The 21,351-nt window shown below is 39.7% G+C and overlaps 1 protein-coding gene across 1 annotated transcript in view; it reads right to left on the bottom strand.

Annotated features, from left to right (window-relative positions):
• Positions 1 to 5,156: 5,156 nt before the first annotated feature.
• Positions 5,157 to 21,351, bottom strand: part of Kdm5a (lysine demethylase 5A) — a 77,998-nt gene continuing 61,803 nt past the window's right edge. The window contains exons 25-28 of the mRNA NM_001277177.1: positions 21,021 to 21,180; positions 19,084 to 19,304; positions 16,702 to 17,112; positions 5,157 to 10,819 (exon numbers count right to left, since the gene is read on the bottom strand). Of these exons, the coding sequence (NP_001264106.1) occupies positions 10,613 to 10,819; positions 16,702 to 17,112; positions 19,084 to 19,304; positions 21,021 to 21,180 (999 nt within the window). The 3' untranslated portion in view covers positions 5,157 to 10,612. The remainder of the gene's footprint in view (positions 10,820 to 16,701; positions 17,113 to 19,083; positions 19,305 to 21,020; positions 21,181 to 21,351) is intronic.

Raw genomic sequence — 21,351 nt, 5'->3', positions numbered from 1 at the left:
CTTTTTTTAAAAAAATAGATTTATTTATTTTTATTTATATGAGTACACTGCAGCTGTCTTCAGACACACCAGAAGAGGACATTGGATCCCATTACAGATGGTTGTGAGCCACCATGTAGTTACTGGGAATTGAACTCAGGACCTCTGGAAGAGCAATCAGTGCTCTTAGCCGCTGAACCATCTCTCCAGCCTGATCATTTTCTTTTTAATCATTCACTTTTGTTGTATGTGCATTGGCATTTTCCCTGAATGAACGTCTGTGTGAGAACATTGGATCCCCTGGAAATGGAGTTACAGACAGTTGTGAGCTGCCATGTGGGTCCTGGGAATTAACCTGGATCCTCTGAAAAGCAGCCAGTGCTCTTAACTATCGAGCCACCTCTCTAGCCTCCATAGTCCATTTTTATGTTTGTGACCTCTTCCACAAGTGGCTGCAACCCTCTATAAACCAGGCTTGTTTCAAACACAGAGATCCCCATTCCTCTGCCTCCTGAGTGATGGGATTAAAGGTCTCTGTCTGAATCTTTGAGCCATCTATCTAGCCCTTACATATTTAAGATGGTTTTATTATTGTCTTGGAAATAAAAGTTATATTTTATTTTTAAAATGTCTAGATCTTATTGTGTATGTGTGACAGGAGACAGAGAGGAAGAAAGAAGGGGGGGATAGAAAAGGGAGGGTGGTGAGAAGAGTAGAGAAGAGATGGATGGCTCAGTGGTTAAGAGCACTGACTGCTCTTCTAGAGGTCCTGAGTTCAATTCCCAGCAACCACATGGTGGCTCACAACCATCTGTAATGGGACCTGATGCCCTTTTCTGGTGTGTCTGAAGACATCATATATATATATACATAAAATAAGTAAGTGTTTAAAATAAGTTTAGGGAAGAGACTGGTGTAAAGAGTAGGAAGAGAGAGAGAGACAGGGAGAGAGAAGGAGGTGGAGAGGGAAAGAGAGAATATACAGAGAGAGGTCAGAGGTCAATTCTCTAGAATTGGTTCTTTCCTTTACTCTGTTAAGTTCTAGGGCTCAAACTAAACTCTCCAGACTTTTGCAGCCTTTTATTCACTGGTCCCTCTCATTTGGGTCTCACCTTAAATATGCAGCTGAGGGGGTTTCTTAAATGCTTGTTCTTCTTGCCATCCCCTCCTGAGTGCTGGCCTCAGAGGTGCACAAATAACATAATATACAAGTCTATGGTGATACTGTTACACATAACTGACAGCCAATACGGCAAGCATACTGAACCTATACACACAAGAGGCTGTGTTCACACTACAAGTTTTGAAATGACTGTATGTAGAGATGCAGGGAGACATAAGTACAGGTCAATAGTCAGAAGAGTGAACAACATGCCATAATTCCTTAAGAAATATAGTCAAGGGGGAATAACTGGCTAACTCAAGACAGAACCAAGATATAATATAAAGAATAAAACTATCAGCATATTAAGCCATGGGGGGGGTCCTTTTATAACATGTACTGGCAAAGTTGTCAACAAACAAAAACTCAGGAATCATAACATTTAAAAAGGTGATTATCATAAAAGTTAAAGAAAACATTATAAGGTTGAAAGACTATTAACATGCTCAAAAATTGCAATACAAAATAAAGAATGCTTACAAGATATGTAGTTCTTAAAATCAAGAATTCACATAATGCACTGATGTACCTTTGAAAAATGATAAAATCAGTATTTTGTTCTCAACAAACTAAAAGGCAAGTTGCAACCAGCACATGGAGTGTGAGATCCCTTATGCAAAGATGTACATATCTTTAGATAAGTATGAAGAGAGTTGGCTCAAAATAAATAGTTAAGCCACGCAGTGGTGGCACAAGCTTTTAATACCAGCACTCAGGAGTTTAAGACCAGCCTGGTCTACAGCGCAAGTTCCAGGACAGCCAGGGCTTCCCTGAGAAACCCTGTCTTTTTTTTTTTTTTTTTTGAGCCTGAACCCAGGGCCTTGCGGTTGCTAGGCAAGCGCTCTACCACTGAGCTAAATCCCCAACCCCAAGAAACCCTGTCTTGTGAAACCAAAACCAACCAACAACAACCCATCAACCAACCAAAACCAACAACAGCGAGACAACCACAACAAAAACATTAAATCTTGCAAGTGGTCCTTTTGTGTGGAAAATTATTTCAATTATTGTAGCTCAAAAATAAAAGACCCACAAGGAATTAAATGGCATCCTTAGCCATATAAGCCTGAAAGCAGTTGTCCAGGCATCAAACTGAAACAATGTCCTTTAAAAGAACATTTGGGAAACATTGGTGCCATCTATAAAGCAAAATGCCTTGTAAAGGGGCACCCATGTAAAAGAAAAACTATTTTAATTCTTCCATTTATGTTACTCGTTGTGTATGCAGGAGGTCAGAGGACAACTTGCAGGAGTCAGCTCTCTCCTTCCACCACATGGTTCTGGGAATCAAACTCAGGGCAACAAGCTTAGGGGGATGCCTTTACCTGCTGTGCCATCATAACCACCCCCAAATACTTTAAGAATGGCAAGAGCACGGGCTAGAGAGATAGCAAGACCCTGTTTCAAAAAATAAAAAAAGTGGGGGAAAAAAAAGAGAGAGAAAAAGATCACTGTGAAGTTCAGCTAAACCATGTTGCAGGAAAATTAGCTTCTTCATTTATCTTGTGCGAGGGAAGGAAACAGAGAATCTACATGGATGAGGCTACAGGAAGACGACTACCAGGGCTTCGTAAGACTTCTACAGTAATCCTGTTCTAGACACTGTGTTAAGTAGTTAGAACTATGGATGCAATGGCTACAGTAAAATTCACTGGGCATTAGCACCACCTGCGGGTCTTGTTAAAATAGAGGTTGCAGAGTGTGGGGCTTGGGAGCAGTGGGACCAGGGGTAGCAGGCCTGGAGCAAGAATGGGGGTGAAGGCACGTCCAAAATCACTTCCCCCTGTCCCAGGCCTGTGCACATAGCCCTGTGACCTTAGTCACCCAACCCCACCTTTGCCCACCGGGGGTGGTCATGCAGCCCAACAGCTAAGTTAAACTTCCTTTCCCCTTATAAGGTCAAGTCCAGGAGCACCTGGAATCCTCCTTAGGCAGATGAGGCATCTCCAGCACCCCGGCCCCAGCCAATGCTGTACACCCTGAAAGCCTCTATACCCCCCAAAAGTACTTCTGCAAAATCCAGAGCCAAGCAGAGGCAAGCTCTAAGAAGGGTGCCTTTGACCAACAGTTACACGTCTTTCTGAAAGTAAAATGGAGACAGTCAACATGGGATGAAGGAGTACCCCATCTTTCCACACTTCTTTCTGACATCATTTACAAACGACTTTCCTCCTAAAGGTTACAAATAAGTTTTGTATCATTAAGTAGGGATTTGTACTACTAAAGCCCTAGTATTTTCTTTATACCCTTTAATCTTTTAAGGGAATCATATTCTTAAAAGTTGTCTATATAAAAGGCTGTACCTTGGAATTCCTTTGGATTCTTCAACCTACAAATGGTAGATCGTGTTTATGTGTCTAGCACATGGTCACACATACAGCTCAAGTCCACATCACCTCATTTCTAAGTCCTTTTTAAATTCTTCATCTGTAAGTCCTTAGCAATTCAAAAGGGTTCCTAAAGTTTACCACAGCATTTCTAACGCACCTCAGTGGCTCTTTGCTCACTGAGATAACACACAGTCCAGCCCCAAATCTCATATCTAACTTTACTATATAGAGTTTTAAAATATTTCCTTCCTACCAACAGCAGAAAAACGCCTTATGGAGCAAATAGATGAGGATTAACAATAGTCCCAGTCACTCAGTTTTTCTCATAATACTTGCTTATGTTCTTCTGCATTCTCTACTTCTATCACGTGACCTTCTATTTAGTGATAAAAATGAAAATCTGGATATTCCTTTTTTTTCTGTAACTACAGAGTGAAAGCCTCAAGATATACTTGATCTAAACAAACAAACAAACAAAAAATCCCATGAGTCTCACTCTTCCTTCCGCTCTTCCTCTGTCTCTGTCTCTCTCTTCCTCTCCTGGCTTGACATGATAAAAAAAAAAAAAAATCCCATGAGTATTACAAAAAGACTTGTTATCTTAAGAAACTTCAAATACCCATCAAAATCATTTTGCAAGTTATGAGTCAGACTTCTCTGCACTCCCTTCTCACCAGCCCTCCAGACACATACATGGGACCATACACTCCTTGAAGCTAACAGAGATACTTCTGCAGGCATTAGTATTTTCTTTTTTTTCTTTTTTTCGGAGCTGGGGACCGAACACAGGGCCACTGAGCTAAATCCCCAACCCGGCATTAGTATTTTCAACAGTGACCTGTCAATCACACTTGCATAATCTGGTAGACTTGGCAACAGGAAAAAGCTTCAATTACTTGTCTAAAGTAACGTGGGTTTCAATTACCTGTATTTGAAGGCCAAAGGAAAAAAGGAAGTATTTGCTTTCTCCATTGTTGGTTCTCAGCAAAGGAGTGTATCCTAAGAACCAAAGTGGCGTAGTCCTGTATCAACCAGAGCAGGTACAATGTAAACACAAGGCCCACTTGGCGACAGAGGAAGTTGAAGGCTAGCTTGGACAACTTGATCGTAAAATGTAGAAGAGTGGTTGAGAATACAGCTCAGTGGCAGATGTATAATCTCCACTAGTTGGGAAGGGGCTAGGAAGGATGTCTTTTGGATATATATATTATATGAAAACAGGACAGACATGGGTGGTACATGACTGTAAATCAGGCAGGAAGACCATAAGCTAAGAGAACAGGCATACTAAACAGGCCATCTTAAAAAGAAAAATGGGGGGGGGGGGGAGGCGCAGGCTGGCTGGAGAGATGACTCAGTGGTTAAGAGCACTGACTGCTGTTCCAGAGGTCCTAAGTTCAATTCCCAGCAACCACATGGTGGCTCGCAACCATCTGTAATGGGATCCAATGCCCTCTTCTGGTGTGTCTGAAGACAGCTCACATACATCACATAAATAATTAAAAACAACAACAACAAAAAAAAACATGGACATGTGAAGTTCTAAAGAGTTACTTCTCTCCAAAACACACACACACACACCATCTTTTCTCAGCAGTGATAACAGGCTAACCACACCACCTATCAAATCATTCTTTCAGCTTAGTTCTTTATTTTATAGACAGCAAGTAAAAAAACAGCTTTGGTCCAGGTTAAAAACGGCTCCTTTTTATTGGCTAATTCCCTCAGGATTTTCAGTACTTATTCTCAGGATTTACATTTACATAACCATTTGAGATCACCACCAATAGAAATGATGAGACTGACTGAGAGTTGGGATGGGGAATTTTGAGCACAAACATCATGGAAAACAAACGACGTAATAAAATTAACCACAGTTCAGACAAAAACAAAGAACAAACAAAAAACATGCTTAAACATCATGAAATCAAGTTATAATTTCCATAAGGAATATTCCTTAATTCAGAACATGGCTGTTCTGGTAAGAGATCACCTTCCAAAACCTAGGTTTGTGGGATCTGCCTGGAATACAGATCCCAGGAGACCTAGGTAAGATCTCTGAATTCAAGGCCAGTCTGTATAAAGCAAATTTCAGGTAACAAGAAGTCCAGATGTGGGGGTACACACCTTTAACGCCAGCTCTCAGGAGAAAGAGGCATGCAGATCGAGTGCTAGTCAGTTCTGTTCAGTTCGTTTGAGTCAATCAGTTCAAAGGCAGGCGGAGTTTGTGGAATTCAGAGACAGTTGTACTAGGAGAGTTTTACAGTGACAGGTTGAAGAGAAAACAAGCTAGACACAAGGATACTGGTAAAGACAGAATGAGAAGGAGCCAGAAGATTGGAACAGATTGCTAGAGTTAGTTTGAGGCTAATCAGAGCAATTCAAGCAGAGCAGAGAGAAAAGCCAGAGCTCACAAAGAGCTAGAAGGGGTGAGCTATTCAGCAGTTTAAGTCTCAGAGGCTGAAAACATTGTAGGCCTGGGCTGGCGAAGGAAGGTTGTAAGTCTGAGAACAATTTACTCAGGCAAATAAGTCACATCACTCTTCTACACAATCAACAACCCTGGCACAACTTAATGTAAAGGGATCATCAACTGGGGGAGGCTGAAGTTCTTAAAATATACTGTTTAGACAGACACATTACTGTAGGAGAGCAACGCTATCCTTTCCCAGTGTATATCCTATGTTGTACAGTGGTGAGTGGATCCAGGCCAAGGGAATACTCCAATCTCAAAGACATCAATGTCCACTCTTTCCCCGTGTGTTGAAAATACCACGTGGCAAAGTCATACTCAAAGTAATGGTGTGGTTTGATTTAAAGGGACAGCAACCTGAAAGATAGTGTGCTTAAGGACCTACTATGAAAGCAACACTCTGCACACATAAAGCTAATTCACATGTGAAACTTCGTGGGACTTGGGTTCTGGGTTATTTGGGACGTCAACAGCTTAGAATCTTCACACTTTGCAGTTTCCAACATCTACTCCAAATTGCTGTTTTATCCCAAAGGCAGACAGTTTTAACCTTTTGAAAGGAAGGCTTTGTGTTTTTGACGCAGGGTCTCTGTAGCCTTGGCTGTCCTTGAACTTGTTCTGTAGACCAGGTTGGCCTCAAACTCAAAGAGATCTTCCTGCTGCTGCCTCCTGAGTGCTGGAAATAAAAGCGTGCACCTAAACTGCTTGGCAAAGGCAGGCTTTATTTTTCCATCATTTCTACTTTACTGGCTGACACACTTAACACACTGACAAGCAGTTTCTTTTCTTTCTTTTTTTTTTTTTTGGTGACAAGTTCTATTATTATGCAGCTCTGGCTGTTGTGGAACACACTGTATAAACCAGTCTGCCTGTCTCCCAAGTGTCAGGATTAAAAGTGTATACCACCATGCCCAGCTGACAAGCAGTTTCTTTACGTGCACTGAACTCTGTCCAGCAAACTAAGAAGAACAAATGGACATTTCTCAGGCCCAGTTGAGGACACAAAGCCGAGCTGGAAGGGAAGGGAAGCATTTGTGAAATCATGCTGACTCCAGGACCTGGCAGTGTCTGCCATGTTCCTGTCAGGTCATGGGCCATCACAGACTGAATGTCTGTCTGCCTTTCAGCTCTTCCAAGTATGACACAGTAATTCATTCTCTCACTGCGGCTCAAGTCAGAGTCAGATGGGCAGAGTTGGCTCATAGCAGCCACTGCGCATGGCTTTTGCAGGAACGCCAGGAGGTGAAACAAACGTCTGTGAGAGGATGATGATGCCACCTCTTCTCCTCCAATTAAGGACCAGTAACTACTGCTCCCTTGTACTTCTGAACATGGGGACTGCACAGTTCTAATTGGCCTTCCCTGTGAACAATTATCAAAGACTTAACTCCTATTTTTTTTTTTTTGAGACAGGGTCTCATTATGTAGCCCTGGCTAGTTTACTGAGTGTGCCAAAACAGCAGGCATACTTCAACTTTTTTTTCATTCCATGTTACCTTTGTCAAACTATTTGTAATGAAGGCAATGAGAAATAGTTTAAAAAATATTAAATGCTTAAGTTAAAATGCTAATAATGAAGAACTGCAACTTTGAGGAGGCAGAAAGAGAAACATAAATCAAGTTTTAATACAAAATGTAAACAAATGATACAGAAGAATGGAGTTACTTGTAATTCTCGTGAAACAAAGTTTTACATTAGAACATCTACTTCTCCTTAAATAGATGAGTCTTATTTCATTAACTCACAAACTATAGGGTTTTTAATTTGTGGGTGGAGTGCTAGCTTCTCTTATATCCTTAAAAGAAAATTTTAAACAAGATTTTCATTACTTATATTTGTGAGTATTTCTAGAATGTATCTGTGTACCACATGTGTACAGAGCTCTTGGAATCCAGAAGAGGACGACACAGATGGCTGTGAGTCACCATGTAGTGTTGAGAACTGAACCTGTATAAACCTCTAGAAGAGGAGCCAGTATTCTTAACCAGCCTCTCTCTTATGGTCTTTTGAGTTTTTGTCTAAATCTATACTTAAGACAAATCAAATTCTTCAAATAAGTACAGAAGAGTCAAATGAATCAATTAAATTATATATTTAAAAGTTTCAAAACATCAGAAGATGACAGGCAGCTATTCACAGGTACAGACTGCCTATCTCTGAGGTCTCCAACAGACAAACACTGTACAAAGAACACAAATTATTACTCAAACAGTCACCTTTCAGTATCCCCAACTTTACTATTGATAACACAGTTAATGGAAAGTAGTTAATTGGAAGGAAAAATCAAAAGTGTAAAATGTATTCTGGGATTCTATCACTTACACTGTAAATTTCTGAAGGGTTGGTGTACACTCAATTTTTAAACCACAGGTATTTCAAGTCTTTTACAAAGACTAAAAGGTTTCTTACTAAGAGTAAGTCTTTTACAAAGACTAAAAATATTTCTTACATTGTGCTTTTTTCATTATAACAATAACCAAATAAAATTCTGAAGTGATAATCTTCATGTTTGGCAAAATGAAAATGTGTGAAGTTAACTGTTTACTTAATTAACCTTGTAAACACTACTGAAATCTTAACTCATACTCACATTGAGATGGAAATTCAAGACACAAGCATAGCAACACATTCAAACAACGTAACTTGTCAAGCTATATTACTTAACATTAAGTAAAGAGACCAAAAAGTAGGTAGTATAAACCAGAGAAAGCATTTTTCAGAAACTGGATGTTGTACCTACAGCCGTACCACCTGTATGTGTCTCATCTGACCTTGGAAGCTAAGCAGGGTCAAGCCTGGTTAGCACTTGGGATAGGGGTTTTGTAAGAAACCTTTTTCTTTTCCTAAGATGCCTTTTGAGGTAACCCTCATACCCACACAGTCTGTAACTGGACAGTACATCTCACTTCTAGTTACTAGAAGACATTTCTTTAAGAGACTGGGGCAAAGGGGAACAGAGGCTACAAACTTTCTAGGTTTGCTCAATGCCCCCTTTAATAGGACAAATGATGAGTTTAAGTCAAACTGCAGATTCTTAAACTAAAATAAAGAACAAAGGATAGTGAAGATAAACACTATTTTTAGAAAACCTTTTTGTCCTTTAAAATATATTAGTCCCCTTGTTGTGGAGTTTATAGACTACAACTAAGACCTTCATAAGAACACAGAACCCAATGGGGGTGGGCTGGGAGGGGGGCACAGCACCATAGTTTCAAACATACAAAACATTCAGCACTGACTAGAATAAGACCAAGCTGCCCAACAGACAGGGACCAAGTCCCAACATGGAAGAAATATATTATCTTCTTGAATAGAATAGAAGAAAAATGGAGGATATGCTTAGGCGAGAATGAAGAACGAAGTGCTAGCTCCTTGTACTACAAGGAAGGAATGGGATTTCTTTATCAAAAAGCGAAAGAAAATACAAGTTCCCAAATGGATTTTTGATGCTCAAACTCTATCATACGCTGCTGGTAACAGTAAATATATATATATATATCTATATTTATATATGTATATCAAAAAAGGAAAAATAATCTATAGAACAGTCAGTAGTCAGAGACATTTAGAAAAAAGTAAAAACAAGTCTTTCTTTTTAAAAACGGATTTACTAGAACAGCTTCACACCCAGAGGACCTACAGCCCCACATCCTCTGATGAAGCCATGGTGTTATTCATCAACATCTGCTGGGACCATGTTGGAAACTACAAGCACTAGGGTTAGGGCTGCAAGGCAAAAGCTGTTATTTGCCAGTCTTGCTCATGGCCATGCGTGAAGCATGGTGGAGTCTGGAATACTTGTGAATGAGGGTTTCCCAGATAAGCATGCATCACTGAGGCTCAGTAGAATGTTCTCACTTGTCATCCCTACTCCCTCCAGAAACCTGGATCCGTGCACCTACCTTTCTTCGCTAAAACACAGACCCAGACGGACTTCTCAAACCAATGGGCTACTTGCCTTGAAGTAAGAAAAAAAACAAACAAAATAAAACAAAACAAAAAAACCCCTCCCTTCCTTCCAGAATCCAGTCTAGTCAGATTTTGAACCTTCCTGAGGAAAGTGAGGGGCTCTTCTGGAGAATTTTCTTATTGGTAAATAAGCACAAGCAGCTGAGGTCCGTAGACTGCACTGCCACCCCAAGACTTCTAGAAGGGATAACTCTGGCCTGCTTCTCCTAACTGGATCAGCAGGGCATGTGTGTCAGTAATTACGGACAGAGTTGTACTCTGACTCCTATCCAATTACCCTAAGGAGATTCAAATAATCAGGCCTTCCCATGGCACCACCGTTAAGTTGTAACCTTCTACAGCTAACACCAGCTGGTTGAAAGCCACTTCTCATATGCCCCACTAAGTACATCAATGTGTTAGTGCCGAACAGCCTCCTGAGAGCTCCATTAGAACCTGACCTTAACTCAGCAAACCACACCCAAAGGAGTCAGGAGTTGAGATACTTGGCTGCTGCACCTGGGAAGCCATCCTCTGCACAGATAAGGCAATGGAGCCCACACAGTCCATGCAGACAGGCAGCCAGCACTAAGAGGACTTCTTCTGAAGTCCATTCATCTGTGGAAACAACATTCTGAGTGGTGAGAACCACTCTGCTTGATGAGTAAGGTCTCAGTGTGGTCCACTTCCCCCCATGTTGCAAGCTAACCAAACATCTGCTAACTGGTCTCTTTAAGATCCTCCATTGGTAGTTTGTAGCTCATTATGAAGGGAGGAGGTGGTGCGTGGCCTGGGCTATCTGGCCCCTGCTTCTTTGCACAGTTTATACAGATGTAATCTTCATTTTCAGCCATTTCTGGGGATACACCAACACAAACTTGATGAAACCACTCATCACAGCCACCATCACATTGTACCCAGTCTACCTGCAGGAGATAAAGATTGGGAAATGTTTAGTATTACAACAGTAAGACCAGACTAAGAGCAAACCAGAGAACTTTCTTGGAATTAAGAAGAGCAAACAACTGGAATATCCAGAGATAGATATGACTTCTTATGGGGTTATTTTTCAAAGAAAGAAGCTGAGAAGTTAATACCCCCAAATTATATTTTACCATAGTGTGTCCACAAAATTAGGCCTCTTAGGTACTCCATTACCTCATGAATACCCGGGGTTCCTTGTGAGGCAGAAACATGATTGGGGAATACTTAACAAAAAAGAAACTTCTAATAGAGCAGCCAAGTAGTTTTAGCTAATATTAACAATTTCTAGGCTCTAAAATAATGCAATTAACAATCAAGAAAGGAAGAGGACAACAATGTGAGGCAATCCTGTGGATTAGCTTTATTTCAAAGAGATAAGCCAAAGTACTAAGAGCATTAAATACCTTTTTAGAAAAGCAGTCACATAGGCCACTTTTAAAACTACTATTTTTTATTCTTCTCTTCTTCCGTTACAAATACAACTCCCTATAAAAAGTTAGCAAATATCAGAGGTCAAATCTTACAAGTTAACCAATTACAACAGTCAAAGACACAGGTCAATAGATTAACTCTGGGGTTTAAAATTAGTCTGAGAAAGTGATACGTGTCAGCGGCAGATGCCAGGCAAACACTGATCCTTCAGACCCTACAGTAACTAGAGGAGGCACAAAAGGGCTTTAGTTTGGTGATTTAAAACCTTGGCGCTATAGTAAAGTAGAAAAGTGCAGCTTCAGGCTCTTCTGTTTGGAAGATGATCTTATATTTAATGTCATATTAGACAAGAACTATCATGAAGATAACAAGAGATATGGGCATCCCCCTTCACAATACAAAGGCTGGTTACTGTGGTGGTAATACAGGAAGCCATTTAAAATCATAAGCTTTATCAGACCATGGAGCAAAGAATTATGAAGGGATCAAAGTCCCTTAACACAGCCAGAAGGACAAAGGAAGCCTTGGCTAGGTAAATATGTTTTATTTGGGGAAAGTGAGTGGTTTTAAAATGCTTCCATAGCTTGTAAAACAACAGTCACGTCAGTAAGTTTTGGGCTTATAGAGAATGGAAAAAGTATTAAAAAACCCTGCTATTTGGCTTTTATTATATTTTATCACTTCTAAGCATTCTTAATATCTGTATTGTTCTTAAATATCTGTCTTTCCCCTCTACCCCGTAATTAAATTCTTTAGGTGTGTCCCTCCCTCCCCCCAAGCATATAGTCTTACTGTGTAGCCTAGGCTAGCCTCAACTTAATCTTCCATCTAGTACTCTGCCAGGCTCAGACTTGAGATCCTCCTGTCTCAGCTTCCAGAGTGTTGGGATCACTGTGGCAAAGCTGTAAGTTTATTAAGCAAAGGAAAGTACATACTCCAAGAACTAAGTGTGGACTGTAAGACATTCTAGATAATTTCTACATATTTCAGACTACTGCTGTCTATGCTATTGCTTCCTGTAAATTCAGAGCAACTTAACTATTCCTACCTAAACTAAATTCTATTTGGTTTTAACTGGATGTTTTGCCTCAGAAGAAAGCATTTAAAGTATAGTTATGAAACTGATAACAGCCAGGCAGTGGCGGTGCTCACCTTTTATCCCAGCACTCAGGAGGCAGAGACAGTGAGATCTCTAAATTTGAGGCCAGCCTGGTCTACAGAGTGGGTTCCAGGACAGCCAGGGATATACAGAGAAACCCTGTTTCAAACAAAACTAAACAGAACATCCCCCTCCCCCAAAACAAATAAAGAAAAGATCCCGATGTAACCAGAGAAAAACTAGGATGTAACAGGCTGCAGAATAAAGTAAACATAAAGGAGCCATAGGGAAGTAAAAATGTATAAAGTACGACCTCAAGTGAACTGAAGATCAGTGTTTTGGGTATTTGGAACTTGTAAGGGAATTAGAAAAATGACCAGCAGTTCGTGGGATTTGAGATTCTATGCTGTTTTACAATGACACCCTAGTCAATAGATAACTTCACTCCTACCTCTAACCCTATTAAGCTAATTAAGTCTTCATATATGCTAGTCCACAGTTATAAAAAATTACCAATTCAGAGGTATCTATTACCTAAAAATAAATAAGATTCTTTTTGAGTTGGGGATTCACTTGTGCACAGACTGCGCTTCAGTCTCTGCTTATATAACAACTTACCTACCCAGATAATCCAAGCAAGGAAATGGTAGCCTTCACTCACCAATTAATAACCTGAATTCTACTTCTGTATGAAAAGCCCCAAGGAGCACAAATCAAATTAAAAGTTTGAATGTCCACTGAATCCACAGACAATTCTGAAAGGCAATGATCTATATGGTAACCTGGAAGTTCAAAAGCATGGAATCTGCTAACTGAATACTACACTCTTTTTTTTTTTTTTTTGGAGCTGGGGACCGAACCCAGGGCCTTGCGCTTGCTAGGCAAGTGCTCTACCACTGAGCTAAATCCCCAACCCTTGAATACTACACTCTAATAGTCACCTCCCTCCTTGCATGCCTCCAATCCCTTTGCTTACATAATTACAAAAATAATAAAATTTCACAAAATGCAAGCCATGAGGGCAGGTGTCTCAACAACTATGAGGTGACAGATTAACTTGTAAAAAACTACTAAAAGAGAACAAATAGGTTACTGTGTTCTGGTGTAAGAGAAATGTATGTTCAAAAGAGAAATAGGTCCAGAGAGATATTTTGTAGGAAGAGCACTCCTGCCAAGCCTGACAACTTGAGTTGACTCCTTGCATAGACTCCACACAGTAGGAGGAGAGAACTATTGTCCTCTGACTAGCACATGAACACCCTCCTCCACAAACACACACATTAATATACTGAGGTTGCCTGTCTATAACCTCAGTGCTAAGAATGCTTGCCTAGCACCTTTAAGGATCAATCAAGATAGAGAAGAAACTGAATGGGAATGGGAGGAAATAGAGGACAGCTTGGTCTTCTTTTGTTGTATCATTTCATACTCAGACTTAAGTTCTGGCCATTTGTATTTTGTTGTATACCTTACAGTATAACACTGTTGAAGAAAGGAAAGAAAACTAATATTTAGCAATAGTCTTAGCTTACTAGTTTTAATCAATCTAGGTACTCTAAGCATTGTGATTAACCGTTCCAGATTGCCTAGGAGCAAACTAGGATTGAGGAGCAGACCTCAGGGAGGAAACGCTTCTAGATTAAAATATTTCCAAACGCATGTCTATCTTGTTTTAAAATTTAATTTCAGCTCAAATTTCATAACTGATGGGAGAAACAGACTTTCAGAAACCTTTACCATACTCTGATGTTATCTTTCTTTAATCTGTGTAATTTGGAAAGTAAAGTTAGGTACATTCAAGTAAACAATCTTAAAAATTGTTTTCTCAATCTATTTTTAGAGTAAATAATATCCATTATTGATAGTAGAAATGAGAAGGGCCATTCAGCATGATTTTTAAAGAACATATTTTCCTGAAAAAATATTTTTCTAATTCTGAAGTTGTGTATCAGAAATTTGTTACATACTTAACTATAAATTAAGAAAGTTAAAAAAAAAAAAAGAAAGTTAAAAAAACAAAAAGACAATTTCTCTGTGTAGCCCTGACTCATAGAGATTCACCTGCCTCTGCTTCACGAATGCTGGAAAGGTGTGCGCCACCACAGGCCAATGAAAAATTTTAATTTAATAAACTAGTGCCAGAAAAAAACCTGCAAAATAGCAATGGAGGTGAAATATTTATAATCTGAAATAATCTGCATGGAATTAAAGAGAAATATAATATTAATTTTATTTCATGTAAGTTAATGACAGGGAAAACAATGTTCAGCTTTAAACATTTTTCCTAAATATGTAGCTAAATCTATGTTCTACCAAAATGTTCCCACACGAATATCAATTACAGTAGGAACAAATCTCACCTCTTTATACTTAAATAGCTTTTTATGTCACTGAGAGGTTTCACAGACTGTGTCTTCTCTTTTTTCATGAGTTAATTTATATTTAATCGCAGAGTGAGTGGGGTGGTGGTGCCTGCAGTGTTTACATGCTGACAGAAGAGGAGGGGGGCTTAGCTAGTATTGATATCACTGAAAATCAGCTACAGAGGAAAGAAGACAGAAGGATCAAAGAGCACTGAGCTGCTGTTTTCACAGCCAAAGAGGAAAAGCTAACTTCCCATCTGCCTGCTTAGTTAATCAATGAAGAGTGACCCATGAGTCAGGGACTTAGTAGAGAATCTGGAACAGTCAGAAGACCAGGGCTGGCCTTGCTGGCTCTGCCTATATTAGTTAGCTAAGTAATTTTGTTCACATCATCATCTGTAAACGTGAGAAGCTGGAACAAGAGCTTCTTGGTCCCCTTCAGGCTATAAAAATGTATTAAGTTTATAATTGAGAAAGTAGGTGGGCCACAGCTTTCAAGGAATGGAGGTTCAGTTCTACTTATCCTTTATTTTCAAACTGAGGAGCTAGAAAGATTCTAAGTATCAAGTGGTCTGAGAATACATTTAAAATTACAAATTGTGTGTAGCAGTAGGAAGTCAACTGACACCAGGTGTCTTCCTCTGGGGCTCTACACAGCAGTTTTTGAGACAGGATCTCTTAATGAACCTGGAGCTCAGCAAGTGGCTGGACTGTGGCCAGCGGGTTTGGGGGCTGCTCCAGTCTCCACATCTGCCCTCCCCTTCTTCACCTCAATGCTACTGTTACAGAGACATGCTGCTATGTCTAGCTGTACTACTCAACCTGACATCCAAGCTTCAGCAACTGAGCCCTAGCCCTTTATCCATATTGGTTTTAAGATTTCCGTATGTAGCTCAAGATGTTTTCTAACTTGAAATCCTTTTTCTCTGCCTCCCAGGTTCTGAATTGTTTTGTATCACCACGATGGCTCCTTTCTGGAATTCTTGACAGGAAGAATAAAAGATGTTTTCAATCACTTAAAGAATTTTTTTTCTTCAATAAAGTCTGTTCATTTCTCCCAGACACTATTGAAAGCATCACCTATAAAACATCCAACACTGAATTACTGTACTTAAAATGTAGGGTTACAGTTACTGCATGAGTCAGGTGGTGGTGCTCACCTTTAATCCCAACACTGAGGAGGCAGAGGCAGGCAGAGTTCTCAGTTTGAGGCCAGCCTGGTCTACAGAGTGAGTTCTAGGACAGCTAGGGCTACACAGAGAAACCCTATCTTAAAAAACTAGAAAACAAACCAAAAAAGCCCAACTAACTAACCAACCAACAAATGAACAAATAAACAAGTTACTACACAGATCTGCAATACACGTAACAGTCCATGTGTAGGGTCAGAGGACAACTTGAGGAAGCTAGCTCTCTACTTACATCATGTGGCTCTGGGACTGGACTCAGGTTGTCAAACTTGGTGACAAGTACCTTTAACAATCGAGCCACCTACTAGACTAGGCTGAAAAATTTTAATAACTGAGTCTGAATTATTTGCTTAAAAAATCATTTTCTATTTAAGAGAATATCTCATTAAGTATATGTTAAGAATCTTTCATTTAGAGTATGGATAAGATAAGGATGGACTTTTCAGGTCAGAAGAGTATTCTGAAGATTGACCTGCACACTGCATATGAGAAGTACAGTGCTTGCCAGGGTGTCAAGTAAGTTTTCTATGCTTCTGTATATTTCTAGTAATGACCTAAAAACTGCATTTCTTCCATTAACGCATACTTAAGGAACTTAATTTCAATGGTTTATAAAAACTGTAGAAAAAATTATGTTTGAAGTCCAAATTCTGGAATCACTACTATACTATTATAAACACACATCTCCATGACCACTAGCTCTGGCCCTTCACAGCAGTCAACGAACCCCTGCACCTCACCTTGTCCTTACACGGCCTTTGGCAGTTCTGTGCTGCACATACAGCATTCTCATCATCAGACTCCTCTGCGCCCGACCAGTCATACTTTGAAGGGATATCCAGCACCTTTCTCTCTCTTTTCTTCTCGGTGCTCTCTTTCGCAAGCTCCACTTTGGCTGCAGCAGCCTTTTCTTTCTTTTTCTTTCGCTCTTCTTCTTTTGCTAACTTCTTAGCCAATTTATTCAGCTCTTTTGATTTGTCCACATTTAATTTTAATTTCTTCTTTTTAGGTTTATCTATTTTCTTTAGCTCCTTGGTCTTCTGTTTTCCTTCTCCAAAAAACTGTTCTACCTTTTCTAATTTCCGCTTCCGTTTCTTCTCTGAAGAATCCTTTCCTTTCATTTTTAATGGTTTCTCTTCTACGCTATCATCCTTCAAAATATGAAATTAATCAAATTTTAATGCAAAACTTTAAAAAAGTGTTATTCTCTTATGTGAGGTACTTAGAACAAGAAAATTAGCAGACACAAAAAGGAGAATAGGAGGTGAGGGAGGGCAAATAATTATTTTTTAATGGTTCAGATTTCCTGTTTGGGATGATTAGAGTTGTGTAACAGGCACTGGTGGTACACATCTGTAATCCCAGCACTTGGGAAGCAGCTGCAATGGGGTGGCTTCAAGCTCAAGGGCAGTGGTCCATATAACGAGAGTGAGTGAGTTCTAGGAATGTACTGTGGTATTTGCATACAGTGTGAATGTACACAACAGAACTCAACTGTTTACTCAACAAAGATATGATAGCTCTTGTGCTGTAGCTACTGTACCAACATTTTAAATTTTTCTGAGATTTTATTTATTTTTTATGTATTTTTATGTGTATTAGTGTTTTGCCTGCATGTTTGTCTGTGTGAGACTGTCTAATCTCCTGGAAATGGAGTTACAGACAGTTGTAAGCTGTCATGTGGGTGCTGGGAATCGAATTTGGGTCCTCTGGAAGAGCAGGAAGCTCTTAACTGGTGAGCTGTCGCTCCAGCCCCAACATTCTTTACATGACAACATGTAACTCTGACAGACTTGCTGAGGATGTAGCTCAGATGGCAGAGTACTCAGAATACCCTGAGTTTGATCCCTAGCACACACAAAACCATATGCTGGGGGTGCTTTCGTGTAATCCCAGCACTTGGGAGGTAGACAAAGGAAAATCACAAGGTTAAGTTCATCCTTTGTTACTCAGAAAGTTTGAGGCTAAACTTGGCTTCCAAAGTCCCTGTCTCAAAGAAAAATAAATAAGAAACTGGTTAATCTCCAAGACTCCAAGACTCTGGAAGCAGGTGCAGGTGACTAAGAGTAGAAAATAATAACAACCCTAAATTCAGAAATGGATTGCTCATGCTTATAATCCTAGCATGATCAAAGGGGGATCATGGATGTAAAAACACTAATATAAAATGTTCGCCATTAATGCACATGTAGTATAGGACGGTAGAGTCTTCCAACTCATCCAGTTCTACTCAACCACCTCCTTGCCTTTTTTTTTCCTGCAAGCATGTTTGGAAGTGCATGTGTTGTATGTACACATGTATGTATAAGTTCCAGTGTGTGTAGAGGCCAATGTTAATGTAAGGTGTCTTCCTCAGTAACTCTCCACTTTATAAACTGAGGTACAGTCTCTTGTTGAACATGGAGCTCACGACTTTGGCTAGTGTAGCTAGCCAGTTTGCTCCAGAGATTCTGGCTTCTGGCTTCCACCCACTGGGGTTACAGGCAGACCACCAAGAGAATCCTCCCCCCCTTTTTTAATATTCGTGCCAAACTCTGGTCTTCATATTTGCACAGCAGGCAAATTCTCCAGCCCAACCTTTTAAAAATTTCAACATTTATCCAGTTATCTAAGGCAACTGTTATAAAACTGATTTTTTAAATTATGTGTGTACATGTGTGTTTCTGTGTGGGGTATACATGCACGTGAGTGGAGGGGCTTTTGAAGTAGAGGAGGGTTTCAGATCCCCTTGCGCTGAAGTTATGGGTGGATGTGAGCCACCCTTTGTGGGTGCTGGTAACTGACCCAGACCCGGAGCATCTGAGTAATCTTAACATCTCTCCAGCCCCTAAACTGCTTTATTGTTTTTGTTTATGTGTTTTTGAGAAAAGAGCTTGTGTGGTGGAGGCTAGCCTCAAGCAGCCAAGGATGGTTTTGAATGCCTGATCTTCTTACCTCTACTTCCCTTGTTTTAGGATTATAAGCCTGCACCATGATACTTGGCTAAACTGTTTTTTAATCTTTCCTTCTCTCTAGCAGAAATAAAAGAATTATTACATAAAATTTCAGTGAAGAAAACAAGTATTTTTGCTTAAATGAGAAAACATGACTGCCAAACTACTACCCACTTAGCCATCCCGTACCTCCATGATATGTAAGAATCTGTCCTCTGAGGGTGGATGTGTGGCCTGCAAAATCCGCCATATGTGTTGTGTCTCATCCAGAGACACTTCTAGGAGGTCTCCAACCATCATGAGTTCTTCCAACTGGGCTTTTGCTCCAGGAGACAATTCTAATACTGGAGGCTCCAAACTTCTGGGAACCAAAGGGCTCTTCCGAGGCTGCTTTCTTGGAGTGCTAGAACCTTTTCCCCAAGACATCAAGAAACAAAGCAAAGAAATGAAAATGGTATACACATATTATGAAAGTTAAATGTTTAGAAAAAAAATTGCCTCTCCTCTCTATAGTAAAGTCAGATAATTGGATACATTATTTTAATACAAAATAAGGTTTTTTTAAATTGTTACTAATGAATAATATAATGATCCATAACATTTCTAAAAGTTTATCGTAGAAAAAATAATCTTCATTTTCCAGAGTAGTGAAATCAAGTTTTATTTATTTTCTCTGGGTAGAAGAAAAGTGAACATCAGCGAGAAAGAATTCACCAAAAGAATTAAGTTCCTAACAATTAAGAATACCAAACAAGGGGTTGGGGATTTAGCTCAGTGGTAGAGCGCTTGCCTAGGAAGCGCAAGGCCCTGGGTTCGGTCCCCAGCTCCGAAAAAAAGAACCAAAAAAAAAAAAAAAAAAAAAAAAATCATAAGACAAAAACAACAACAAAAACCCAATACTGAAGTCTAACCAGGTACAGTGGCACACACTTGAAATCCTAGCACTGAGAAAGCTGATACAAGAGGATTACTGTAAGTTTGAAGCCAAGAGAGGCTACACAAAGAGAATTAGGCCTGCTAAAGCTAAAATGAGACACTGTCTTTACACACACACACCACACACGTGAGCATGCAAAAGAAAAAATCCCAACAAACCAATAAAAACCACAAGATAAAAGAATACCCAAATCCAGTATGGATATCAGTGAGTTCCTTGACAGCTGGTACTGATCAAGTAGAGGGTAAATCAAGGTCTGACAGAGATTTCATACAAATATGACACTTAATCATGTGACCTTAGAAAACATTCCTTCTTGGGACTCTATATTCTATTATCTTTTCAGGACATCAAAAATGATAGAAAATAAGTTTTGGCTTTTCCTAACTACAATAATGTTTTTTGTTTTTATTTTTTTCCCCAGAGCTGGGGACCGAACCCAGGGCCTTGCGCTCTACCACTGAGCTAAATCCTCAACCCCCCACAATAATGTTTTTAAGCTCTCTCACAAGGTGACAACCAGGTTTGTATTCAAGAGGGATTCATAATCTGGATTAATATGATGTCTTTTTCTGTTTCAACTTACTTTCTAACTATTAATTATTTTGTTTTTCTCAGGGTTTAGGACCAAACCTAGGCTTTTCACTTACTAGGCAAACACTACCACCCAACTCAATCTCCCACCCTTATGCTTTCTGTTTTGTTTGCTTTTTGTTTATTTTGTGTGTATGTTATGTGCATGTGAGTCCAGGTACATGTATGTCACAGCATGTAGAGATCAGACAATGTTTTGAGTCTTTGTTGAGGGACCTGTTGTTTCTCCTGTTGTGCTACCTACCACAGACTAACTGGCTGAGAATTCCCAGCCAAATCTGTCTCCACTCCCTACCTCTTGCACCAGCACCAGGACTACATACACATGTCACTGCATCTAACATCTTTATGAGGGTTCTGAAAATCAAACTTAGGTTGTTAGACTTATATGGTTGGTGTTGAACAATCTCCCAGGCCCACTTCTGTTTTTATGAAGACAGAGTCTCAGGTAGCCTAGGCTGGCCTCAAACTTGCTATCCGATAGTCAGCAATGAACTTGAACTCCTGGGGCTCCCCTGCCTATACCTCCAAGTGCTTGGATGACAAGCATGTACCACCTCGCCCAGATTGTACCTTTTCCAAGGGTAACTAATACCTTGAGAACAACTCTTAGAAGCAGAAGAATATGCATGCTCTGCACAGAATGAAGGTGCTGTCCACATGTGGGTCACCACTTCCTCCGATTTGATAGGAATCTCTTCATCGCAAAAGAGATTGGGTTCCAGACTGCTAGAGGACTTTACACTGGCTGTATCCTAAAGAACAAAGAGAAGTTATCACAATTATAATTACCTAACTTTAAAAAAGCTATAAATGAAAGCTTTAAGGTTAAAAACTTCTGACATAAAACACTAAAAACATGACATTAAAATTAATTATAATATTAAATAATAATCACCATTGCAGGGGCACCTCACCACAAATGT

Source organism: Rattus norvegicus, chromosome 4 (assembly GCF_036323735.1).
Source record: "Rattus norvegicus strain BN/NHsdMcwi chromosome 4, GRCr8, whole genome shotgun sequence".
In the NCBI taxonomy this organism is placed as follows: domain Eukaryota; kingdom Metazoa; phylum Chordata; class Mammalia; order Rodentia; family Muridae; genus Rattus; species Rattus norvegicus.
The sequence above is the reverse complement of the archived record's forward strand: the minus strand, read 5'-3'. Positions and strand labels throughout refer to the sequence as shown.